The sequence below is a fragment of the Talpa europaea genome (assembly GCF_964194135.1).
Source record: "Talpa europaea genome assembly, chromosome: 11".
NCBI classification, from domain to species: domain Eukaryota; kingdom Metazoa; phylum Chordata; class Mammalia; order Eulipotyphla; family Talpidae; genus Talpa; species Talpa europaea.
In genome coordinates, this window is record NC_140078.1 from 47,252,510 (window position 1) to 47,277,945 (window position 25,436).

Here is a 25,436-nt window from a genome sequence, read left to right on the forward strand (position 1 = left end):
CCAAATAGGAAAAGAAGAAGTCAAACTATCATTATGTGCAGATGATATGATAATGTACATAGAGAACCCCAAAAACCCCACAGAAAAACTAATTCAGCTGATCAATCAGTTTGGTAAAGTGGCAGGATACAGAATCAACACGCAAAAATCAGTAGCCTTCCTCTACACAAACAATAAATCTGAAGAAGAAGAAATCAGAAATCAAAAAAAAACATTCCTTTTATTATTGAAACAAACAAAAAAAAATAATGGGGAATAAACCTAACAAAAGAGGTAAAGGACCTAAACAAAGAGAACTATAAAACACTGTTAAAAGAAATAGAATAAGACACAAAGAAATGAAAAGACATCCCTTGCTCATAGATTGGAAGAATTAACATTATTAAAATGGTCATCCTACCCAAAGCAATTTACAGGTTCAATGCCATTCCATTAAAAACTTCAATGACATTCTTCAAAGAAATAGAACAATTATTGAAGAAATTCATATGGAACCACCAAAAACCCCGAATAGACAAACCTCTCCTGAAAAAGAAGAAGGAAATGGAGGCATCACACTCCCAGACTTCAAACTATACTACAAAGCCATAATAATCAAAACTGCATGATATTGGAACCATAACAGACACACAGACCAATGGAACCAAATAGAAAATCCAGAAATATACCCACAGATTTATGGTCAACTAATTGTTGACAAAGGAGCAAAGAAAAGTTGTTCAATAGATGGTGCTGGAAAACCGGATTGCTACATGCAAAAGAATGAAGCTGGACTAATACCTCACACCATGCGCAAAAAACAATTCAAAATGGATTTAAGTACTATACATAAGACCTGAAACCATAAAATACATAGAAGAAAATATAGGTGAAACACTACATGACATGCACCTAAAAGACATCTTTACAGACACATCGCCCAAAGCAATATAGTGAAGGCAAAGATAAACAGCTGGGACTACATCAAATTAAAGAGCTTCTGCACAGCAAAAGAGACAATTACCAAAACAAAGAGAAACCCCACTGACTAGGAAAAAATTTGAACACAACACTAATGATAAAGGACTGATCTACAAAGAGCTGATGAGACTCAACAGAAACAAAGAAAATAATCCATTCAATAAATGGGTCAAAGGAGCCTCCCTGGTGGCGCAGCAGATGAGGACTGGGTTGCGAAGCTGCCTGAAGCCTCTGTGGAGCCGGTTGGGTTCGATCCTCAGCTGCTCCCAAGCCACCAGAGGAGGGTCCCGCATGGCACGCAGACCTCTCCTGCCGCCCGCTGCTCCCCTCAGCAGTGTACTTCGGTCCTTCTGACTGCTCTGCTCTCTGCTCTGGCTCTGGTGAATTCTCTCACCCTCCCGCGCTTCTGACTGTACCCAGTGCTTGTATAAATAAATAAATAAATAAATAAATCTTTAAAAAAAAAAATGGGCAGAAGAACTAAAAAGAAACTTCTCCAAAGAGGAAATACAAATGGCCAACAGACATAAGAAAAAAAATGTTCATCATGACTTGTAATCAGGGAAATGCAAGTCAAAAACTACAATGAGATACCATCTTACACCAGTGAGAATGGCACATATTAAAAAAAACTAGCAACAACAATTGTTGGGGAGGTTGTGGAGAAAAAGGAACTTTCCTGCATTGCTGGTGGGAGTGCAAACTGGTACAACCATTATGGAGAGCTGTGTGTAGATTTCTTGATCTACTAAAGATAGAGCTTCCATATGATCCAGCAATCCCACTCCTAGGTATTTACCCAAAGGACACAGAAACATCAATTCCAAAGGGCACCTGCACGCCTATGTTTATAGCAGCACTATTTATAATAGCTAAACTATGGAAACAACCCAAATGCCCAAAATAGATGACTGGATCAAGAAGATGTGGTACATACACACAATGGAATATTACTAGCAATCAAAAAAGATAAACACATGCAGTTTGAAGCAACATGGATGGAACTGGAAGGGATCATGCTCAGCAAAATAAGTCAGAAAGAAAAAGCAAAATACCGGATGGTCTCACTCATAGCAGGAATTTAGAAAACCTAAATAAGGGACCAGGAAAAAGACAAATTAATACAATACAATGTAAAAATCAAAATGAACAAGCAACTATAAACCAGAGACACACTATGGGGGGTGGGGGAGGGAAGGGGAGAGGAATGACTAGGGTCAAAATAAGGGGGGGTGCAATATTATGGGGAATATAACCAAATTGATAATGCATACATTGTACAAAAATGAAAAATGATGTGAGGATTATATAAAATAAAATATTAATTAAAAATATATGCATCAAAAATACAATAAGCAGAGTAGAAAGGCAACCCAAGGAATGAGAGAAAATATTTGCAAATCATGTACTTAATAAGAGATTGATATCCAGAATATATAAAGAACTTAGAACAGCCAAAAACACCACCAACAAAAGGGAAAATGTGATTAAGGATTGGATGAGAGGGAAGAATGGAGGATTTTAGAGCAATGCACTTATTTAAAAATACATAATAAGTGAATACAAATTATTATACACTTTTCAGAACACACAGAATATACAACATGAAAAGTGAACCCTAATATAAATTATAGACCCTAGATGATGATGAATTGTTATTAATTATAATTAATACTTATGCTTCTAGTGTTGAATACTGATGTGAGAAAGGCTGTGTGTATAAGGTGATTGAACAACAATTATACAAGGATTCTGTGTACTTTTGTTTCTGTTTTGCTGTGAACCTAAAAAAATTCTAAAAACAGCATGTACATAAAAAATATAAGAAGATAGGGCCTCCCCTGGTGGCACAGGCAGTTAAGCACTAGGCTGTGAAGCTGCCTGCAGTCTCTGTAGTGGCAGTTTTATCCCCTGCCGCCAGCTAGGGTCCCACATGGTGTGACAGACCTCTTCTGCCATGCCTGCTGCTCCCCTCAGCAGTGTACTTCGTCAGTCTGCCTGTTTTGTTCCCTGCTCTGGTGAATGCTCTCACCCTCCCATGCTTCTGACTGTACCCAGTGCTTGTATGAATAAATAAATAAATCTTAAAAAAAAAAAACAAGAAGATATCTTTGAGAAAGACATACACGTCAACAAATGGATAAATGTGCATTTCTGGTGGGAATATAGGATATCAAAACAACTTTCAAATAATTAAATATAGACAAAAATTAAAAGAGAGATTCTTAAAACAGAGAAAAAAAGAATCATGTATAAGGGAATCCACATAAGACAATCAGCAGTGTTCTCACCAGAAATATTACAAGTCACTTGAGCATGGCATGACCTATTTGATGTGATGAGAGGAAAACATCTCTAACCAAGAATTTTCTACCCAGCTAAGTTGACATTTAGAATTCAAGGAGGCCACAAGCAATTGTTGAATTAATGAAAATCCTGTAAACCAGCCTTCTATTAAATGAAAAGAAACATTAGTAGGAAGTAGCATGATTGAATAAACAGAACACAGAGTAAAAATGGTGTGGTTTAAGGAGCTCAAGATTAACTTGCTTTCAACTTAAGATAGGTTTTATACATACAGCTCCATCTATACAGCACATGCTAACCTAGAACAAAATTACCTAGAAGAAATAGAGAAAATAAACACAGAATCTAGGTGGCCTCCCTGGTGGCCTAGGGGTTAAGGCTCAGTGCTACACTGCAAAAGCCCTCCACCATCGCCTGAGTTTGATCCCTGATCAGGGAACTAATCTACATGGCACAGCAGATCTCTCCTGTTTTGTCTGCTGCTTCCCTTAGCAGTGTATTTCAGTAAATCTACCTTTATGCTCCCCACTCAGTCTCTGGTGAATTCTCTCACAACTCCCCCCCACACCTCTGGCCTGCACCCCAGTTCTTCTATGTGAAAATAAATAAAATATTCAAAAAAAATTAAAAAACAAACAAACAAGGATCTAATGAGTACATAAAAGATTAATTTCAAAATACAAGGAAAGAGAATGAGAGGAACAAAAGAAGAGAGAAAAACAACAAAAACACCCAGGAAAAAAATAGCAAAATAGCAATAAATATTAATACTTACATATCAATAATTACACTAATTTTTTTAAAGGAGCAGTGGGTGAGTCAGGAGAGGTCTGCTGCACCATATGGGTAGCTCCCTGGCTGGGAATTAAACTTGTGCTGCAGTGGTTGTGGACAGGTTCATAGGTTGCCTCTCAACACCTTGCACCACCAGAGAGGCCAATTACCCTAACTATTAATAGCCTTATCTCATCAATAAAAAGGCTCAGGGTGGCTGACTGGAGCAGAAAACAAAAGGCAACTTCTTACTGACTCCAGAAGACACATGTTAGCTCCAAAGATATGTACAGGCTCAAATTAAATAACTGTAAAGCAAATAGGACCATCAAGTATGACATAAAAAGCTAAACAGCTAAAAATGGTAACAAGCATCAGGGATGGGCATTAGATAATGATTAAGGAATCAATACACTGGGAAGAGATAAAACTCATCTACATATATATTTATATATATATATATATTATATCTATATAGAGATTGTGTTTATTTAAATATATATACACAAAACCCAAGCAACTCTTATGTACAAATATTAAAGCAACTCTTAAAAAAACTAAAAAATAGACATCCACAATACAATAGTAACAAGGGACTTCAACATCCCACTTACATCAATGGACAAATTAAATAAACAGGAAATAAATAAGAAAACAATAGCTTTAAATGAAGAGTTAGACAAGATTGGGCTTAATTGAAATTTATAGGGCACTATAAAAAAATAAAACCAGACTATATATTCTTCTCAGACATTGTCAAGGACTGAATACATATTGGGTCACAAAACATGTGTCAATAAATTTAATAAGACAAATCATATTAAACATGATCTCTGATATTAATTGTATAAAACCAGAAATCAACCACAAATGAAAGTAGGATAAACATATGAAATACATGGAGACTAAACAATATGCTAACGAATAATGTTGAGATAATCAGGATATCAAATGCCTCCCTGGTGGCCCAAGGGGTTAAGGACTGCACTATGAAGCAATCTGCAGCCTCTGCAGCACAAGTTTGATCCCGGCCGGCCAGGGAGAAACCCACATGTAGAGGAAGACCTCTCCTGTCTCACCCACTACTCCCCTCAGCAGTGTATTTCAGTCAGTCTGCCTCCTGTTCTGTTTCCCACTATGTCTCTGGTGAATTTTCTCCACCCACTCATTACAAACGAGCAATGAAGCCCAATACTGGCTCTTTGAAAAAACAAACAAACCTCAAGTAGGCTCACTAAGAAAAAAAAAAAAAAAGTTAGAAAGCTCTAATAAGTAGAACAGAAATGAAAGAGAAATCACAACAAACATGACAAAAATATAGAGGATTATCATAGATAAATATGGTCATCTTTATGCCAATAAACCAGAAAATATAAAATAAATGGACAAATCATGCCACCATCCAAGACCATATCAGAAACAGAAAATTTGAACAAGCAAGGGCATTGAAACAGTAATCAAAAGCCTTCCAAAAAACAGAAGCACAGGATCAGATCGTTTCACTTGTGAGTTCAAAGACAGACAAAGATTTCTGGATAACAGCATAGATGTTTCTCAAAGCATTAAGGTAGATCATAAAAATAATACCCAACAATCCCTTGCCAATATATCTACTGGAGGAACATAATAACCCTAATTCTAAGGGATAGATACACACCTATGTTAACTGCAGCAATATTTACACTAGCCAAAAAATAAAAACAATAGAAAAGTGGATCAAGTATATGCAGTATCTTGCACACAATGGAATATTCCTCAGCTATACTGAAAAGAGGAAATCTTGCCATTAAGATAACATGGATGCACAGACTCCCAGACTTCAAACTATACTACAAAGCCATAATCATCAAAACTGCATGGTATTGGAACAAGAACAGACATACAGACCAATGGAATCGAATAGAAAATCCAGAAATAAACCCACAGATTTATGGTCAACTAATCTTTGACAAAGGAGCAAAGAATATGCATTGGAGCAAAGAAAGTTTGTTCAATAAATGGTGCTGGGAAAACTGGGTCGCTACATGCAAAAGAATGAAGCTTGACCACCACCTCACACCATACACAAAAATCAACTCAAAATGGATTAAAGAACTAGACATAAGACCTGAAACCATAAAATATATAGAAGGAAATATAGGTGAAACACTACGTGATTTGCACATCAAAGACATCTTTACAGACACATCACCCAAAGCAGTGATAGTGAAGGCAAAGATAAACAGCTGGGACTACATCAAATTAAAGAGCTTTTGCACAGCAAAAGAGACAATAACCAAAACAAAGAGAAACCCCACCAACTGGGAGAACATTTTTGCACCCAACACTAATGATAAAGGACTGATCACAAAAATCTGCAAAGAGCTGATGAGACTCAACAACAACAAAGAAAATAATCCAGTCAAAAAATGGGCAGAAGAGCTTAAAAGAAACTTCTCTGAAGAGGAAATGCAAATGGCCAACAGGCATATGAAAAAATGTTCAACATCACTTGTCATCAGGGAAATGCAAATCAAAACTACCATGAGATACCATCTTACACCAGTGAGAATGGCACATATTAAAAAAACTAGCAACAACAAATGTTGGCGAGGGTGTGGAGAAAAAGGAACTCTTCTGCACTGTTGGTGGGAGTGCAAACTGGTCCAACCACTGTGGAAAGCTGTGTGGAGATTTCTGGACCTACTAAACATAGAGCTTCCATATGATCCAGCAATTCCACTCCTAGGTATTTACCCAAAGGACACAGAAACATCAATTCCAAAGAACACCTGCACCCCTATGTTTATAGCAGCACTGTTTACAATAACTAAGCTTTGGAAACAACACAAATGCCCAAAAATAGATGACTGGATCAAGAAGATGTGGTACATATATACCATGGAATATTACTCAGCATTCAAAAAAGATAAACACATGCAATTTGCTGCAACATGGATGGCGCTGGAAGGGATCATGCTCAGCGAAATAAGCCAAAAAGAAAAAGAAAAATACCGGATGGTCTCACTCATAGCAGGAATCTAGAAAACTTAAATAAGGGACCAGGAAAATGAATAACTATAAGAAAGTGAAAATCAAAATCAACAAAAAACTATGAACCAGAGACACTTTTAGGGGGGCGGGGGGGGAGGGATTGGGGTCAGAATGGGGGGCTGCAATTGTATGGGGAATATAACAATAAAATTTATAAAAAAAAAAAAAAAAAAGATAACATGGATGCAAATGGTGGGGATTCTGTTAAGTGAAATAAGTCACAAGAAGAAAGACAATATTGGAAGATTCCTTTCATGTGTGGGAAATAAAAAAGCAATGGAACAGACAAAACATGCACTTGAAATCTGACAGCAGAACTAAGGTTACCAAAGGGGGAGTCAAGATGGGGAGTGGGGACCAAATTGGGGAGGAGGCCCAGTGGATTATAGTGGAAGGGTAATTGGGGTTTTAGTGTTGGGTGTGTGTGGTGTGATAACATATTTTTGTAGAAGTGTAAAACTCCTGAAAAATATACATGTGCTGTAAACCAACGTTGCATCAACAGCATAATTAAAAAAAAAACTAAACATAGCAGATAATTCAGCAATTCCATTTTTATATACACCCAAAAGTACTGAATGCTGTGATTCAAACAGACATCTGTATACTCATGTTCATGGCACAAGCATTCATACTAGTCAAAAGGTAGAAACAATGCAAGTATCCACTGATAAATGAATAAACAAAATGTGGAATATGATTAAAATATTTTAAAAATGAATATTGTTTAGTCTTAAAAATGACATGTGCTACAGTGTGGATCAAAGGCTTTAAGTGCTATCATACTCCACACCTCAGAGCAAACTCCAGGCAAATTAAAATTCTGTCTGATCACTAATGTCTTCACACAGAGACCTCCAACCCGATTTCGGTACCAATGGATGAGGAGCTGAGAAGGTAAAGTTCATATACGGTTTCCTCCAAGTTATCTACTCCCTGCTAAGTATCTCACACAATGGGCATGTCATGAATATAGCTGAATTGGCTGCTTATGTAGAGGTAAAACAAGATGAACTGTTCTCATTATTCTAACTTTGTATAGTAAGAACTTGCATGTATAATAAAGTTCTGGAAAAAAGAACTCAAACATACCTTGTGTTATTCAGGTCAACATAAAGTTTTCTGCCTCTGAACTCCACATTCCCTACGCAGTATCTTTAGGCTCTTTCTATTTGGCTTTCAATACAAGGGCATACCCTTGTATTAACGAGGGCAGTTGATATTATCCCTTCAGCAGAAATTAAAAGAAATGCACAGTACTTACAGTAACCAGGAGCTGCCTTTGGAGGAGATCTTTGGGTCTCTTGCTCCAGCTTGGGCCCTGGGGCAATGTCAGGTTGCTTTTTAGAATCTTGCAAAAGCATCAGAAATACCTTTTTGTAAATAAAAAAAAAAAAACACCCTTATATTATTTTATGACCCTTTCTGCACCATACTTTTTTTTTTTCTTTTCCTCAATTATCCAACCAGGTTATTACAATAATAGACATCAAAATCACTGTTTTATTCAGTCACTCATTTAAGTGCCACTGTAGGGTAAGGTAAAAAAGTATCAGACTTTTCTGCCCTCCCACCAATAGGATTGATGATGGAAACTTGTGGTCCTGAATGCATGTCCTGAATGCACGCCTGATGGCGGGCACCTGGAGTAGGGTGTGGGCATCCATAAGTGGGTACACCTGAGCTGAGAGACTGGCCCGCATCACGGGGATGCCAGAAGAATGAAAGAAGGGGAGAGTGAAAGGAACAGAGAAGGCCGAGAGATCGTCGGAGAGCCCAGAACGAGTGAAGACTTGCTGCCTGCCATGTACCTGGTAAATCCCAATAAAAGCCTGCAAAAGCCACCGAGGGCTCCAGGACTCCTCCTTTACCCCATCTGCTAGGTCATAAAGAACCTGCCCTGTGCTCTTCCCGCTGCTACAGCCATCTAGGTCTCTAGTTCTTTTGAAGCTGGTTCTAAGTGTGTTCACAGGATACAAAAATGAATAAAAACTGATCTTGGGCCTCCCCAGAGTGGTGCAGTGGGTTGAGCACTGCACTGTAAAGCTGTCCACAGCCTCTGCAGCATAGGTTTGTGTAGAGGCAGGACTGGACCAGTGCAGGTTTTCTGATCCCATGCAGACTGGGTAAATGAGTCAGAGTCCTCAGTGGGTTTTTGCAGGTCTTTTATTGGGGTTCACCAGGCATATGGCAGGCAGGGGTGCTGGAGGGCTGGGAGGCTGGCAGTTTTCCCAGCCCCCAGCAAATCCTCACTCTATGTGGGCTCTCTGGCCTTCTCTGCTTCTGCTTCTTCTTCTCTGCTTCTCTCTCGGCTTCTTTTGGCTTCTACTGGCGTCGCCGTAATGCCGCCCTTAAAAAGCACAGTCTTAGCTCAGCTGAATCCCCTCTACCTATGCCCACACCCTATTCCAGGTGCCTGACATCAGGCATGCATTCAGGACAAGGATCCATCATCTATCCTGATGGCGGGAGGGCAGAAAAGCCTGACATTTTCTTTACCCTACAGTTTGATTCGCAGCTGGCCAGGGAGCACCCACATGGCACAGCAGACCTTTCCTGTCTCACCCTCTCCTTCCATCAGCAGTGTATTTTAGTTGATCTGCCTGTTCTGGTCCCTGTTCTGTCTCTCGTGAATTCTCTCACACTCCCGCATCTCTGGCCTGTACCACAGTTCTTGTTTAAATAAACAAATCTTTACAAAAAATTGATCGTACATTCTGGCAGGGCCTGGCCAAATCCAGTCAGGAGTAGGGAGGAAGGAAGCAGACCAAGGGAAAGGGGTACCAATAACAGTGTAGGGTAAGTAATAATCAGGCTTTTCTGCTCTCTCTCCATTAGTGTTGATGATGGATCCCTGTGTTCCTACATGCGTGCCTGATGGCAGATACCTGGAGTAGGGTGTGGGCCTAGGTAGGTGAGTACACCTGCACTGAGACTGGCTTATAAGGATGGCATCACGGGGATGCCAGGAGAGAACAGAGAAAAGTAGCAGAATGAGAGTAGCAGAATAGAAGAAGGAGAACAAGAAAGAGCAACAGAATGAGAGAAGTCCAGAGAACCCAGAAAGAGTGAAGGTTCCCTGGGGGTTGGAAGGCCTGCCAGCCTCCTGCCCACACCCCCACCCCCACACTCTTGCCTGCTGTGTATCTGGTAAGATCTCAACAAAAGCCTGAAAAAGCGACCAAGGGCTCCAAGATTCTCCTTTACCCATTGTAGGAGGCAGGACATGGGCACCGTGCAGACCGGGTGAAGGAGGAATCAGAGTCCTCTGTAGTTTTTGCAGGTCTTTTATTGGGATTTACCCCATATACAGCAGGCAGGGATGCTGGGGGGCAGGGAGGCAGGCAGGCCTCCCAGCCCCCAGCAAGTCTTCATTCAATCTGGGCTCTCCGGCCTTCTCTGCTTCTCTCTCGGCTTCTGCCGCTTCTTTCTTGGCTTCTCTTTTGGCTTCTGCTGCTGCTGGCATCCCTGTGACGCCACCCTTAAAAAACACAGTCTTAGCCCAGGTGAATCCCATCTACCTAGGCCCACACCCTACTCCAGGTGCCCGCCATCAGGCATGCATTCAGGACCACAAGGATCCATCATCTATCCTGATGGTGGGAGTGCAGAAAAGCCTGACATTTTTCCTTACCCTACACCCATCTGCCTGAATCATAGAGATCCTGCTCTGTGCATTCCAACTCCTATACATAGTAATTCAATTAAATTGAAATTTGTGGTTCATTGTAAAAGAAGCTTAGAATTTCAGTGATGAATCAGGAAATATACTGGTGACACAATTTAGTGAGCATTTAGTTTTCACAATTCTTCACAAAAAATATGTGTCTTTTCCATGGACTAATGTACACCAATTAGCTAGAGTAATTCAAGTAAGCAGTTCGATGGCATGAATTAGTGCTGGAAGCAGCAGTCCAATCTCAATTTGTTTAATGCAAAGATTAGTCCCCCAGTCATGGAGAGTGAGACTAGGAAGCTGGCTGAGCCAAACAGGGGGAGATGTGGTGGGCTGGGGATTTGGATTCTCTGGGTGGAGGCTTGTTAGGGTTTTATGAAGAAGGAGACAATGTACCCTGAAATAGACATTGGGAAGAATAAGAGGAGAAGTGATTTGGCTTACAACCCTCCACAGTGGCAGACCATCATAGGAAAGGGCTTGAGTGCTGGGTTCTGAGGGCTGAGGCCACTGCTGGCAATGGTCTGACAAGCTCCAAGTGTTCAGCCACAGAACCCGACCCCACGCCCCATATGTGCCCCCTAAATGTCAACTGGTTGTCCATAGAACCAAGGATATTAATAGCAGTTCGAGTTCAGTGAGGATGGATAGTAGGTGCTGAGCAGACTTTGTCATTAGTTGACATTTACTTAAGTTTCTCTGTAGGCCACAAGACAAGTGTGGGTCAGTGCTTGACTTGTGCCTTTGTATCTCGCACATGCGCATCCACCTCTGGTTACAACCACAGAGATCTGGGTGTCCCCACACTAGACCTTTCCTATCAATAATCTCTGTCTATCCCTCTGCTACCACACATTCAATGTGACCAAACCAAGCACTCCAAGCCAGCAATTTCCTGGACTTGTAATTTCTGAGAAATATCACCATTCTGACAGATTGTCACTTATTTGTGGAAACAAGTAAAAAGGTATTCACTGTCTCTAAGGTATTTTGAGGAGCCCCTAGCTGACAGGGGAGATAGGGCACCAAAAGTGAGAAACAGTGAATCATCTGCACCTGGTTAATCAGTTTGGGAGGAAGTCCTGATGAGAGAAATCTGTGTCTGCCCCTGGGTGAGAGGCCATTATTTTCAGTAGATCAGGTGTGATTACTTTTATTCGAAAGAAAACCATATGCCGATTCCCATTAAGACCCCCCAAGGAAAAACTGCAAACCTCAAGACTTCTACAAGCAACAAAAATAAAATAATTATAAATTATGGGCTGGTATGTCACCTTAGGAAATCTATTTTACCACTCTGATTTGTTTTGCTGGTGTATAATAACACAAGGACACATAGAACAGATTTGTTGCAAGCAGTAAATACATTTATATACCAAGAGGTGAGAACAATACCTGACAGATGGGAAGCCGCAATACCTGGCCCTGTGTGTAGCTGGTAGAAGAGGACGGGGGAGATACCCACATGTATTAGGTCAGTTATTACTCAAATCAAGCCAATGAGATCAGCACTGCTTTTCCCACTTAAAAGGAGGGCACCAAAGCTGAGTTCAACAGCATTCACTTAGTATTTATAAAGATGAATCAGAAACAAGAGAAAAAAATATATAGAAAACAAGTATTCATTGTATCTTTTCTATCTTATTCTAAGTGGAATTTTCAGTTTATGTCTAAATGTAATTTTGATTATATAAAGTACATCTTGATAACAAAGGAAACATTAGTGATAATTATTTTAAAATTTTATTTTAGAACTTTACTTTGGGCCTCCCTGGTGGTGCAAGGAGTTAAGATGCAACCTATGAAGTTGTCCACAGTCTCTGCAGCATGAGTTCGTTCCCCAGTTGGCCAGGGAGCAACCCACATGGTGCAGCAGATCTCTCCTGTCTCGCCCACTGCTCCCCTCAGCAGTGTATTTCAGTCAGTCTGCCTGTTCTGCTCCCCACTCTGTCTCTGGTGAATCTTGTCACCCCCACACCTCTGGCCTGTACCCCAATTCTTGCATAAATAAATAAATCTTAAAAAAAAACTTCTCTCCCTCTTCCAATTTGCATGTGTGTATACATGTATGTGCCATGTGCACATTTGTTCATGCATATCTGTGTTGAAGGAGGAAACATAGGATGAGAGAAAAGATTTTGTTCTCAATAATCTCACAGGTCAGTAGGGGATACAATCATTTGCAGAACAACATAATTATCAGGATATACTGAGAATTCTACAAGTTATAAATGTCCAAGATAAGGCTAAGAAAATAAGAATGTTATGACTGTCAACTGCTGTCACTTCACCTTAACTGCAGGCACACCATCAGTAGAGACAGAAATATCAGTATAACTTACCAATGAACTGAAAGGTCATTTTTTCTAAAGCAAAATGATAATGATTGCTATATTAAAAGATTTGGGTTCCTCATGGCAGACATCACCCTTCTTTTTCCAGGATGTAATGTCCATGATAAATTGAAACAGATAAACTGGGGTCCTAAAGTTTTCCTTGGAAGAAAGATTTTTCATGGAGCCACATACCCAGAATAGAATATTACTCATGGCTTTAATGAAAGAGAATTCATAAGAAGGTTCATCACATCCCATTGACTTTCGGAAATGAAAGTTCCATATTGTAGTTTTAATATATTTTTCATTTTTCAGATACATAATCTGTAGTACAACATAAATCAACGTAATAGAATGCCAGATCTTCACAAAAATGTTTCAATAGCCAGGATAGTTTAACATACATTTCATTTTATTTAGAAAATGATGTGAAAATGCAAGAGCTGCAAACATTTCTTATTGTAGATAAGGATAAGAAAGCCCTGTTCAATATGAAGAAGCACCCCTTCAAAAAACAACCAAAACTTAAGCAGCCAAAGGAGAAGTTCTGAGCACAGGGTAAGCACATCACATTGATACTACACTACTCAGTTTCAGAAGGATACTGTAGGGTAAGTGAAAAATTATCAGGTTATTCTGCCCTCCCACCATTAGCATTAATGATGGATGCCTGCAGTCCTACATGCATGCCTGATGGCAGACACCTAGAGTAGGGTGTGGGCATGCATAGGTAGGTGGACCTGGGCTGAGACTGGGCTTATAGGGGCAGCGTCAAGGGGACGCCAGCAGAGAGAACCAAGAGAAAGAGTAGCAGAATGAGAGCAGAGCAGTGAACAAGAAAGAGCAACAGAATGAGAGAACTACAGAGAGCCCAGAAAGAGTGAAGATAGGCCAGGGCCTGGGAGGCCTGCCAGAATTTCAACCCACTCCCTTCCCACACCCCTTCCTGCCATGTACCTGGTAAAAGCTCAATAAAAACCTGAAAAAGCCACCAAGGGCTCCAGGACTCTCCTTTACCCATCCGCTCAGATCATAGAGATCCTGCTCTGTGCCTTCCTGCCCCTATAGAAACTTTTCTACATTTTTAACATAAGTATGGGATCACAATATGAGCATATTTTCAAAATAAGCATGGGATCACAGTATGTGCATATTTTCCTCCTTTTTTTGTATATTCCTTGTACTTCTGAGGAGACTAAAATCTAGTTCATATAAACCAAAACAGACCCACACCGGGCATCTTTTCTCTGAAAATCCTGGAAAGCTATTTGTAATCTTATCTAATGTTTTGATGATTTCACAAGAGTTGCATCAATGGAAAATCAGATGTGGATTTGTTAAACTACTATTGTCAATTTTAAGTAAAAATTTTAAGTAAATTAATCATATGAAATGAGTTAATAATTAAATAAGAAATGAAATTAAAACTAAATCAAAAAATGTGATAAAAAATTGGCAGAGGAACAAAATAATTTTCCAAAGACACACCAGATAATCAACCAGTACATGAAAAGCTGCTCAGCATCACTAGTAATATGTGAAATGAAAAAGCCAAAACACAGTGAGATAGCAGCTCAGTGAGAATGGCTATCCTCAAAAGAAAATAAATGAAAAATAGTAAGTGTTATAGAGTATGTGGAGAAAAGGCAGCCCTTGTGCACTATTGTTAGGACTGTAAATTGGTGTGGCCACTGTGGAAAGCAGTCTGGAGTTTCCTCAAAAATTTTAAAATACAACAACTTATGATCCAGCAGTTACACTATGAAGATGTATCTGAAGGAAAGAAAACATGTTGAAGAGATATCTACATCCCCATGTTCAGAGCAGCATTACTCACAAAAGCCAAGATATGAAAACAACCTAAATATACATTGACAGATGAATGGATAAAAGATATGTGGTGTCTCTCTGTGTGTGTGTGTTTGTGTGTGTACATGAACATACAATGCACTATTATTCTATCATAAAACTGGTGGTTGTCAGAGGTGAGCATTAGGAGAAATAGATGAAAGTAGACAAAGCATACAAATTTCCAGTTATGAAAGATAAACACATGCAGTTTGCAGCAACATGGATGGAGCTAGAAGGGATCAGCGAAATAAGCAGAAAGAAAAAGAAAAATACCGGATGGTCATAGCAGGAATTTAGCAGGAATTTAGAAAACCTAAATAAGAGACTAGGAAAAAGGCTAATCAATACAAAGTAAAAATAAAAACCAACAAGCAACTATAAACCAGAGACTGGGTGGGGGAGGGTAAGGGAAGGAGAGGAAGGACTAGAGTCAAAATAAGGGGGAGGGGTGCAACTGTAAGGGGAATATAACCAAAATGAAAATGCATACATTGTGCAAAGATGAAAAAAGATGTAAGAATTATATAAAATAAAATATTTTTTAAAAACTCAAAAAAAATATAGATATGCAATGTGCATATGCATGATTATATTTAATAATACTATATTGCATATTTGAAATTTTCTAAAACAGCAGATCTTAAAAGTTCTCATCACAAAAAACAATTATATCTATATGAGGTGATGGATGTTAACTAAAATTATAAGGGTAGTAATTTCTCAGTTTACATATATATCAAATCATTGTGTTACATTCCTGAAATTAATAAAATCTTATGCCAGTGCATGTTAACTAGTGTGTAAATAATTTATATTTTAACAGAAATATGAATTTAAGTACAAAGCTTATGGCATGTCTGCTCTTCATTTTCAATAAACAGTAGTTCAACAGTTTGGGAATACTTCATCTAGAGACTTAGGTTTTCATTATAAAAAAGGTACAGAGTTTAAGCCTTTACCATGGCCTCTGTCACCTCAATACTAAAAGTACTATCAATACCTCAGGTGGTAAGGCTGAGAAATAAGAGACCCATCCCTTTGTCAAGTAGTGTTAGACCTCAAACTTGACCTGCACTTAAACTGTCAGTTTGATGAACTGTGCCCTAGAGAAATATCTTGCACAAAGACACCGAAGAAATTCATGAGCTTCACCAAACTCTAAGACAATAGCAATGCCATTCCAGAAAGGCATGTCATTGTCATTTTCCAAACTTTGGCCAAAACGCGTGATATGTGCTATATTTTTTTCAGTTTCCCAAAAGCAATTTTTAAATAGAAACAGCTTATAAAACCATGTGCAGAATTTAGAAACATGAGGATTACTGATCAATCCTCTTTAAATGTGGGGTTTTGCACAGAGCTATCAACTGACATGCCACATAGAGCATGTACAAACATTTATTATCTTATAGGAACATGCTACATGCTATAAGATCCTATTGCTGTTGTGACAAATCACAGAGTTTGAGATTAAAAAATGATTTATCATCATATAATTTTGGAAGTCAGAAGTCTAAAATGGACCTCCAGGGCTAAAATTGACAAGGTTGGGTTCCTTCAAGAGTCTCCATTGCTTTTTTCAGCTTCTAGTGACTGCTGTGTTCTTTGCCTCATGGCCACATCCTCCATCTTCAAATCTTATCATTATACTCCCTTATTCTATTAAGATATCAAGACATTATGCCCTGTCTGACCTATGTGCCTTTTAAAAATATACTTTATATTAGACCTACACAGATAATCCAAGATAATGTTTTTATCGAAAGATCTACACAGATAACAATTACATTTCCCAGTGATTAGGACATGGACATCTTTGAGACTATACTATTCAGCACACAATAGATGTATTATACACCACCAATATATCTTTGAAACAAGAGCTATAGATTTGATGTGTCTCTGAATATACAATGGAAGCAAAATTTTTGGAATTTACCACAATTAAATTCTAATTCCTGAATTTGGAAAACTCATTACCTTTATCAGACTTAGACTTAATCCCCTTGTCTATTTCACTGAACAAGGAAATAATTACATCAGTTTCACAGAAGTTATGAAGATTAAATTAGATATAAGATGTAAAAATCCTAAGTGAAATTATCAACAAAATGAAAAGATAACCTATGGAATGAGAGAAAATATTTACAATCATGTATCTGAAAGTTAATATCCAAAATATGTAATAACTTACAATGTAACAGAAAATAAAAACCCTAACAACCTGATTTAAAAAATGTACAGAAGATCTGAACATTTTTTCCAGAGAAGACATTCAAAAGATCAACAGCATGAAAAGATGTGCAACATTACCAATGCTCAGGAAAATTCCATCAAAACCACAAAGAGATATTCTCTCACACTTCTGGGGTGGCTATTAACAAAAATTAAAAAAAAAAATGCAAGGGCTGGTAAGAAGGGATCTCTTGTGCACCGTTAATGAGACCATAAGTCAATACAGACACTGTAGAAAACATTATGAAGTTTCCACCAAAAATTAAAAATCATACTATCATGCAATTGTATTTATAGATAACCAAGGCACAGGGGCAAACTGAATATCCATTAACAGATGATTGATTGGTCCAAGAAAATGCAATATTTGCCTAAAGGGGGATATTATTCAGTCACAAGATAGATGAAAATCATTCCATTTGTGAAAATTTGGATGAGACTGAAAGGCATTATGCTTAGTGAAATAACTTGGACAAAAAAAAACTAAAACAAAACAAAACACAAATACTGCACAATGCCATTTACATGTAGAAGCTAAGTCAATCAAATAAAAAGAAAAACACAGAAAGGTCTAAGATACATCAGAGTAGATTACTTTTTTTGCTCACTAGAGTGTCATCTAAGTTAACCAGTAGAGTACTGAGACAAGAGAGTCCTGTGGCTTGGGGAGAAACTGGAACACCTCTTAGACATCAGACTAGGCAGTTTGTATCAGAAAGGTCATAGGGATTCATGCAAGTTTTGTTTAAGAATAGGCTGATGGAGAGATATGCTTGGAAGCTATGTGTGGTCAGGGATGGGACTGGAATACAAATCACTGCATCACTGCTACATGGCAGATGGCCCAATGGAAAGGAGGGAAATACTTAGAGGACTTGGGGTGCTCCCAGGGGGCCAGGTACCCAGGGTAAGAAAGAAGGGACAGTGTGCTAGATTGTATTCCCTATCTCCCACCCCTCAGGAGTGGTATTGAACTTGAGAGGCTCAATTAGAACATACAGAGAAAGCAGAGTCTCAGGTTTCAGACCCCTGAAAGGAGATCAATTAGCAGTGCCAGAACATAAGCCTATGCATATCTGAGAATTCACATTCAGCAGCTTGACCCCCCTAAGACCCTCTCCCTTTCCAACAAGTTGGCCAGATACAAAACCCACAATACATGGCAACTTGATGCCTTATGGGAATATGTCACCACAAGGAGAGTCAACTCAAAAGAATTCTTCAACCACAAAGATATGGAATATTTTATATTGCTATAAGATAAAGAGTGCTAAATTGCCATGATCAAGAAATTTAAAGAAAGGTTAGAAAGTACAAAAAAGTAAGCCAAAGTGATATAACAGAATTCTGAAAAATTGATCAAAGAGAGCCAAAGTATACATAAAAACAAATTCATGTCAGAGAAATGAAATTAGTGAACAGAAAATAGAAATTAAAGATTTAATTAAGAAAATAAAGGAGTTACAAGGTGTAAAAAATAAAGTAACTGGGGATAAAAATATACTGCTGAAAGCTATGGAAAAAGAATAAAACAAAGAGAGGATTGATAAAATGATCTTGTAGATAATAATGTACAGGGGACCCAAGTTTAGGAAGAAGAGAAAATACAAAGAAAAAATTTGAGAAACTCTTCAGACCCATCCAACTGCATTAAGAAGGGAAACAAAACAATTATGGATATCCCAGAGGGAAAGAGAGAGAGAAGGAAACAGAAAATATTCAAAGGAATAATAGAGGAAAACTTCAGAAACCTGGAGAAGGAACTACATATACACGTTCATGAAACTAATGAGACCTACACCAAGACACATAGTTGTGAAACTACCAAGAGTTCCAGAGATAGAAGGGCTATTCAAAGTGACTAGGGGAAAAAACAGGCAACCTATAAAGTTACTCCCATTACACTTACATCAGACTTCTTTGAGGAAATCTTGTGGACTTAGAAAGAATGGAACGATGTATAAAAAAAATAAAGATAGAAATTTCCAGTCAAGAAAACTATATCCTACAAGACTCTCCTTCAGATATGAGGGAGGAATAAATTCTTCCCAGACAAACAGAAGATGAAAGAGTTTGCCAACACTAGATATCCCCTATACAAATATGACAAGAACTCTCTTACCTAATTTGAAGAGCATGGAATCCACCAAAAAAAAAAAAAAATACTGAACAAGGTAATAGAACTAGAAAGCTAAAGACAAGATAGCAGTAGAAAATTGTCATGCATCAATAATCATCATAAGTGGAAATAGCATGAACTAAAAAATAAAAAGACAGCATGGCTGGTTGAATCAGAAAACAAAACCCAACTTTCTACTGTTTCCAGGAGACCCATTTGAGTTCCAAACATAAACACAGGCTTAAAATAAAGAGTATGACTATATACTACAAGTAAATGGGACCTCAAATAAAAGGCAGAGACAGTCATAATTATGTTAGATAAAATACACTTGCAACTAAAATAATTAAAGGGACAAAGATGGGCATTATATAATGATTAAGGGGTCAATACATCAGGAAAACATAAAAATCATCAAAATGTGTGCTCTGAACAAAGGAGCATCAAATATGTAAAGCGATTTTTTATATAATTTTTTTCTGTATATTATTTAAAATTTATTTTTACATCATTTTTCATTTTTGCATAATGTATGCATTTTCATCTTGGTTATAGTCCCCATACAATTTCCACCACCCTTGTTTTGATCATTTTCCCTTTTACGCTCCCGGCCCCCCATAGTGTGTCTCTGGTTTATAGTTGCTTGTTGATTTTGATTTTTACTTTATTATAATTATTCTTTTTCCTGGTCCCTTATTTAGGTTTTCTAAATTCCTGGCTTATTTCACTGAGCATGATCCCTTCCAGCTCCATCCATGTTGCTACAAAGTGCATGAGTTTATCATTTTTGATTGCTGAGTAATATTCTATTGTGTATATGTACCTCATTTTCTTGATCCAGTCATCTATTTTGGGGCATTTGAGTTGTTTCCATAGCTTAGCTATTGTAAATAAACATAGGGGTGCAGGTACCCTTTTTAATTTCTGTTTCTGTGTCCTTTGGGTAAATACCTTAGAGTAGAATTGCTGGATCATATGGAAGCCATCTTTATCAGACTGAAGAATCTCCACACGGCTCTCCATAGTGGTTTGACCAGTTTGCACTCCCACCAGCAGTGCAGGAGAGTTCCTTTTTCTCCACATTCTTGCCAATATTTGTTGTTGCTAGTTTTTTTTTTTTTTTAATATGTACAATTCTCACTAGTGTAAGATGGTATCTCATTGTAGTTTTGATTTGCATTTCCCTGATTACAAGTGAGGTTGAACATTTTTTGATATGCCTGTTGGCCATTTGCATTTCCTCTTTGGATAAGTTTCTTTTTAGCTCTTCCGCCCATTTTTTGACTGGGTTATTTACTTGTTTTTTTTTGTTGAGTCTTGTCAGTTCTTTGTAGATTTTGGTGATCAGTTCTTTATCATTAGTGTTGTGGGCAAAAATTTTCTCCCAATTGGTGGGGTATCTCTTTGTTTTGGTTACTGTCTCTTTTGCGGTACAGAAGCTCTTTAATTTGATGTAGTCCCGGCTGTTTATCTTTGCCTTCACTGTCACTGTTTCAGGTGATGTGTCTTTGAAGATGATACTGAGGAGTTTGTCATGTAGTGTTTCGCCTATATTTCCTTCTATATATTTTATGGTTTCTGGTCTTACATCTAGTTCTTTTATCCGTTTTGGCTGGTTTTATGATGTAGTACTTTGCTTCTTTATTTTGCATGTAGCGACCAGTTTTCCCAGCACAATTTTTGAACAAACATTCTTTGCTCCACTACATATCCTTTGTTCCTTTGTCAAAGATTAGTTGACCATAAATTTGTGGGTTTATTTCTAGATTTTCTATTCGGTTCCATTGGTCCATGTGTCTGTTCTTGTTCCAATACCATGCAGTTTTGATTATTATGACTTTGTAATATAGTTTGAAATCTGGGATTGTGATGCCTCCATTCCCTTCTTTTTTTCAGGAGAGCTTTGGCTATTTGAGGTTTTTGGTGGCTCTATATGAATTTCATCAATAATTGTTCTATTTCTTTGAAGAATGTCACTGAATTTTTTTTAACTTTTTTTCCCCAAAGATTTATTTATTTATCTATACAAGCACTGGGTATAGTCAGAAGCGTGGGAGGGTGAGAGAATTCACCAGAGTCAGAGCAGAGAGCAGAGCAGGCAGACCAATGAAGCACACTCCTGAGGGGAGCAGCGGGAGGCAGGAGAGGTCTGAGCACCATGTGGGACCCTCACCCAGTGGCCGGGGATCGAACTGGTGCTGTACAGAGGCTGCAGGCTGCCTCACAACCCAGTGCTCAACCGCCACACCACCAGGGAGGCCCTGTCATTGAAATTTTTATTGGAATAGTATTGAATCTGTAAATTGCTTTTGGTAGGATGGCCATTTTGATAATGTTACTTCTTCCAATCCATGAGCAGGGGATGTCTTTCCATTTCTTTGTGTCTTCTTTCTTTTAACAGTGTTTTATAGTTTTCTTTGTATAAGTCTTAACCTCTTTGGTTAGGTTTATTTCCAAGTATTTCATTTTTTTGTTTCAATAATAAAAGGGATGGTTTTCTTGATTTCTTTTTCTTCAAATTTATTGTTTGTGTATAGGAAGACTACTGATTTCTGCATGTTGATTTTGTATCCTGCTATTTTACTAAACTGATTGATTAGTTTAATTAGTATTTCTAATTAAATGGAGTTTTGGGGGTTCTCTATGTATATTATCATATCATCTGCAAATAGTGATAGTTTTACTTTTTCCTTCCCTATTTGGATTCCTTGTATGTCTTTCTCTTGTCTTATTGCTCTGGCTAGGACTTCTAGTATTATATTGAGAAGCAGTGGTGAGAGTGGACATCCTTGCTTGTTCCATATCTTAATGGAAATGCTTTCAATTCTTCACCATTGAGAATGATATTGGCTATGGGCTTGTCATATATGGCCTTTATGATATTGAGATATGTTCCTTCTATCCCGAGAATTTCAAGGGCCTTTTATCATAAATGGGTGTTGTACTTTGTCAACAGCTTCCTCAGCATCTATTGATATTATCATATATTTTTTATATTTCTTTTTATTGACATGTTGGATTACATTGATTGATTTTCAGATGTTGAAGCATCCTTGTGTCCCAGGAATAAGTCCTTCTAGGTAGTGGTGAGTTACCTTATGGGTACATTGCTGGATTCTGTTAGCTAAAATTTTAATGAGGATTTTTGCATCTGTGTTCATTAGAGAGTTTGTCCTGTAGTTTTCTTTTTGTGTCTTGTCCTTTTTGTGTCTTGTCCTTGTAATATGTTGTACATATTAGTGTAATGTTGGCTTCATAGAATGTGTTTGGTATTATCTCTTCCTTCTCAATTTTTGAAAGGGTTTGTGAAGGATAGGCTCTAGTTCATTTCTGAATGTTTGGTAGAATTCATTTGTAAATCCATCTGGTCCTGGGCTTTTGTTTTGGGGGAGGGTTTTGATTACCATTTCAAATTCACTGCTTGTAATTGGGCTGTTTATGTGTTCTATTTCTTCTTTATCTATATTGGTTGATTGTAAAGTTGTAGGTATTTGTCCATCTCTTCTAGATTGTTGAACTTGTTTGCATATAACTGTTCATAGTAGTTTCTGATTATTCTTTTGATTTCTGCTGTGTCTGTTGTGATTTCTCCTCTTTCATTTGTGATCCTATTTACTTGTGTTTTCTCCCATTTTTCCTTTTTGAGCCAGGCTAGAGGTTTGTATATTTTATTTATTTTTTGGAAGAACCAAATTTTGGTTTCATTGATCTTTTGGATTTTTTTTTCAGTTTCATTTATTTCTGCTTTGATTTTTATTATATCCTTTATTTTACTGGTTTTAGGGTTTTTTTTTGTTGTTCTTTTTCTAGTTCTTTGAGATGTGAGATTAGGTTGTTTCTTTGAGTTCTTTCTTGTTTCTTGATGTGAGCCTCTGTTGCTATATATTTTCTTATTATTACTGCTTTTGCTGTGTTCCATACATTTAGGAAATTGGTGTGTTCCTTGTCATTCAATTCAAAGTATTTTTTAATTTCTTTTTTAATCTCCTCATTAGTCCAGTGGTCTTCTAGTAGTGTGGGTTTCAATCTCCATGAGGTCGGAGAGTTTCTTGCCTTCTTTTTTATGGTTTATTTCTAGTTTGATGCCTTCATGGTCAGAGAAGATGGTTGGTATGGCTTCAATCTTAGTGTATCTGTTGCTGTTTGTCTTATTTCCCAGTATGTGATCAATCCTGGAGAATGATCCATGTGCACTTGAGAAAAATGTGTACCCAGATTTTTTTGGGTGTAGTGTTCTATAGAAATCTGTTAAGCCCATGAGGTCTAGAACCTTATTTAGAGCTTTAGTGTCCTTACTTATTTTTTTGTCTCATTGATCTATCCATTGTTGATAGTGCTGTGTTGAAGTCTCCTACTACATATGTGTTTTCTCTAATGTCTGTTTTCAGAGATGATAATAGTTGTCTGATATATATTGTTGCTCATTCATTTGGTGAGTATATGCTAATGAGTATTATGTCTTCTTGAAGTATTGTCCCCTTGATCATAATGTAGTGACTATCTGGGTCTCTTTTTACATTTTTGATTTTGAAATCTGTTTATTTGATATATGTATGCCTTCTTTTTTGGTCCATTTGCTTGTATGATTGTTTTCCATTCTTTTACTGTCAATTTTTATCTTTTGTAGTAATGTGTTTCCTGGAGGCAGCAAAAGGTTGGGTTTTGCTTCTTTTTTATTTAAATTTTATTTTTATATTCCCCATACAATTACAACCCCCTTATTTTGACCAAATCCCTCCTTTCCCCAACCCCCAACCCCCATAGAGTATCTCCGGTTCATAGTTGTTTGTTGATTTTGATATTTTCTTTCTTACAGTTATTCTTTTTCCTGGTCCCTTATTTACGTTTTCTAGATTCCTGCTATGAGTGAGACCATCCGGTATTTTTCTTTTTCTTTCTGGCTTATTTTTCTGAGCATGATCCTTTCCAGCTCCATCCATGTAGCTGCAAATTTCATGTGTTTATCTTTTCTGAATGCTGAGTAATATTCCATGGTGTATATGTACCACATCTTCTTGATCCAGTCTGTGACTCTTTGTCTTTGTATTGAAGAGTTTAATCTGTTCATATTTAGAGTTAATATTGATATTTAGTGTCTGTATCTGCCATTTTGTTTTCTATTCTGTGGTTTTATTTTTGTCTTGTTTCATTTTTATTCATCCCTTTGTTGGTTCTGGCTTTAGATCTCCTTGTAGTATTTTTGGAGTGGGGGTTTAGTCATAATGATATTCTGGAGTTTTCTTTTTGTCTTGGAAGGTCCTTATTCTTTCTTCATAGAGGAAGGAAAGCTTTGTGGGATAAAGTATTCTTGGTCGGCATTTGTTGTCTTGGAGTTTGTTGACTACATCCCTCCATTCTCTCCTTGCCTGTAGTGTTTCTTCTGAGAAACAAATCAGTCTAATTGGTTTTCCTTGTATGCTTCCTGTTTCTTCCCTCTTGTCAGATTCATTATTTTTTCCTTGTCTTGGATTCTTGGGAGCTTTACTATTATATGTCTTGCTGTATTTTTCCTTTCATCATGGAAGTTTGGTGTTCTTCTTGCTTCTTGCATGTCTATTTTCAGCTCTTTCTTCATGCTTGGGATGTTCTCTTTGATTATCTCCTTGAATATTTTGTCTGTTCCTATGTCTCTCTCCTCTCCTTCTGAGATTCCTATTACTTTTATATTTCCTTTCCTCATAGAGTCAGATAGTTCCTGAAGTCTTTCTTCACTCTTTTTTGTTTGTACATCTCTTTCCTTTACTGTTTTCGTTCTTTTTATTTCTGTGTCTTTGAGAGTACTTATTTGTTCTTTTCATCTATTCTGCTTTCACTGCTTTTCTCAGAGTTCTTTAGCTCCTCCATTAATCCTTTAATCTCCTGCCTTCTTTCACTTCCCACTTTAGGGACTCAATTTCATTCTTCTAATCATTGATTATTTTCCCTTATCATATTTCCCTTTCCTTTATGATTTCTTTCAGTTTTATAATCATGGCAACTTTTAATTCTCTATCTGGAAGGCTCAGTAGTTCTTCCAAGTCACTGTTGTTGCAATCTGGTGGGTGATTTTCTTTCTGTGGTGTGTCTTTTCCCTGAGGACTTGCTTGGTTGCTTGTAGTTTTTCATCTCCCTGCTGCTGCTTGTTTTCTAATTTGTCCTACTTGTT

The 25,436-nt window shown here is 37.7% G+C and overlaps 1 protein-coding gene across 1 annotated transcript in view; it reads right to left on the minus strand.

The window, feature by feature from the left end:
- Window positions 1-25,436, minus strand: part of ABCA13 (ATP binding cassette subfamily A member 13) — a gene marked incomplete at its 5' end in the record, with an annotated part of 529,302 nt that overhangs the window by 212,095 nt on the left and 291,771 nt on the right. Inside the window, one exon of the mRNA XM_084247732.1 lies at window positions 8,339-8,447. Within this exon, the coding sequence (XP_084103858.1) occupies window positions 8,339-8,447 (109 nt within the window). The remainder of the gene's footprint in view (window positions 1-8,338; window positions 8,448-25,436) is intronic.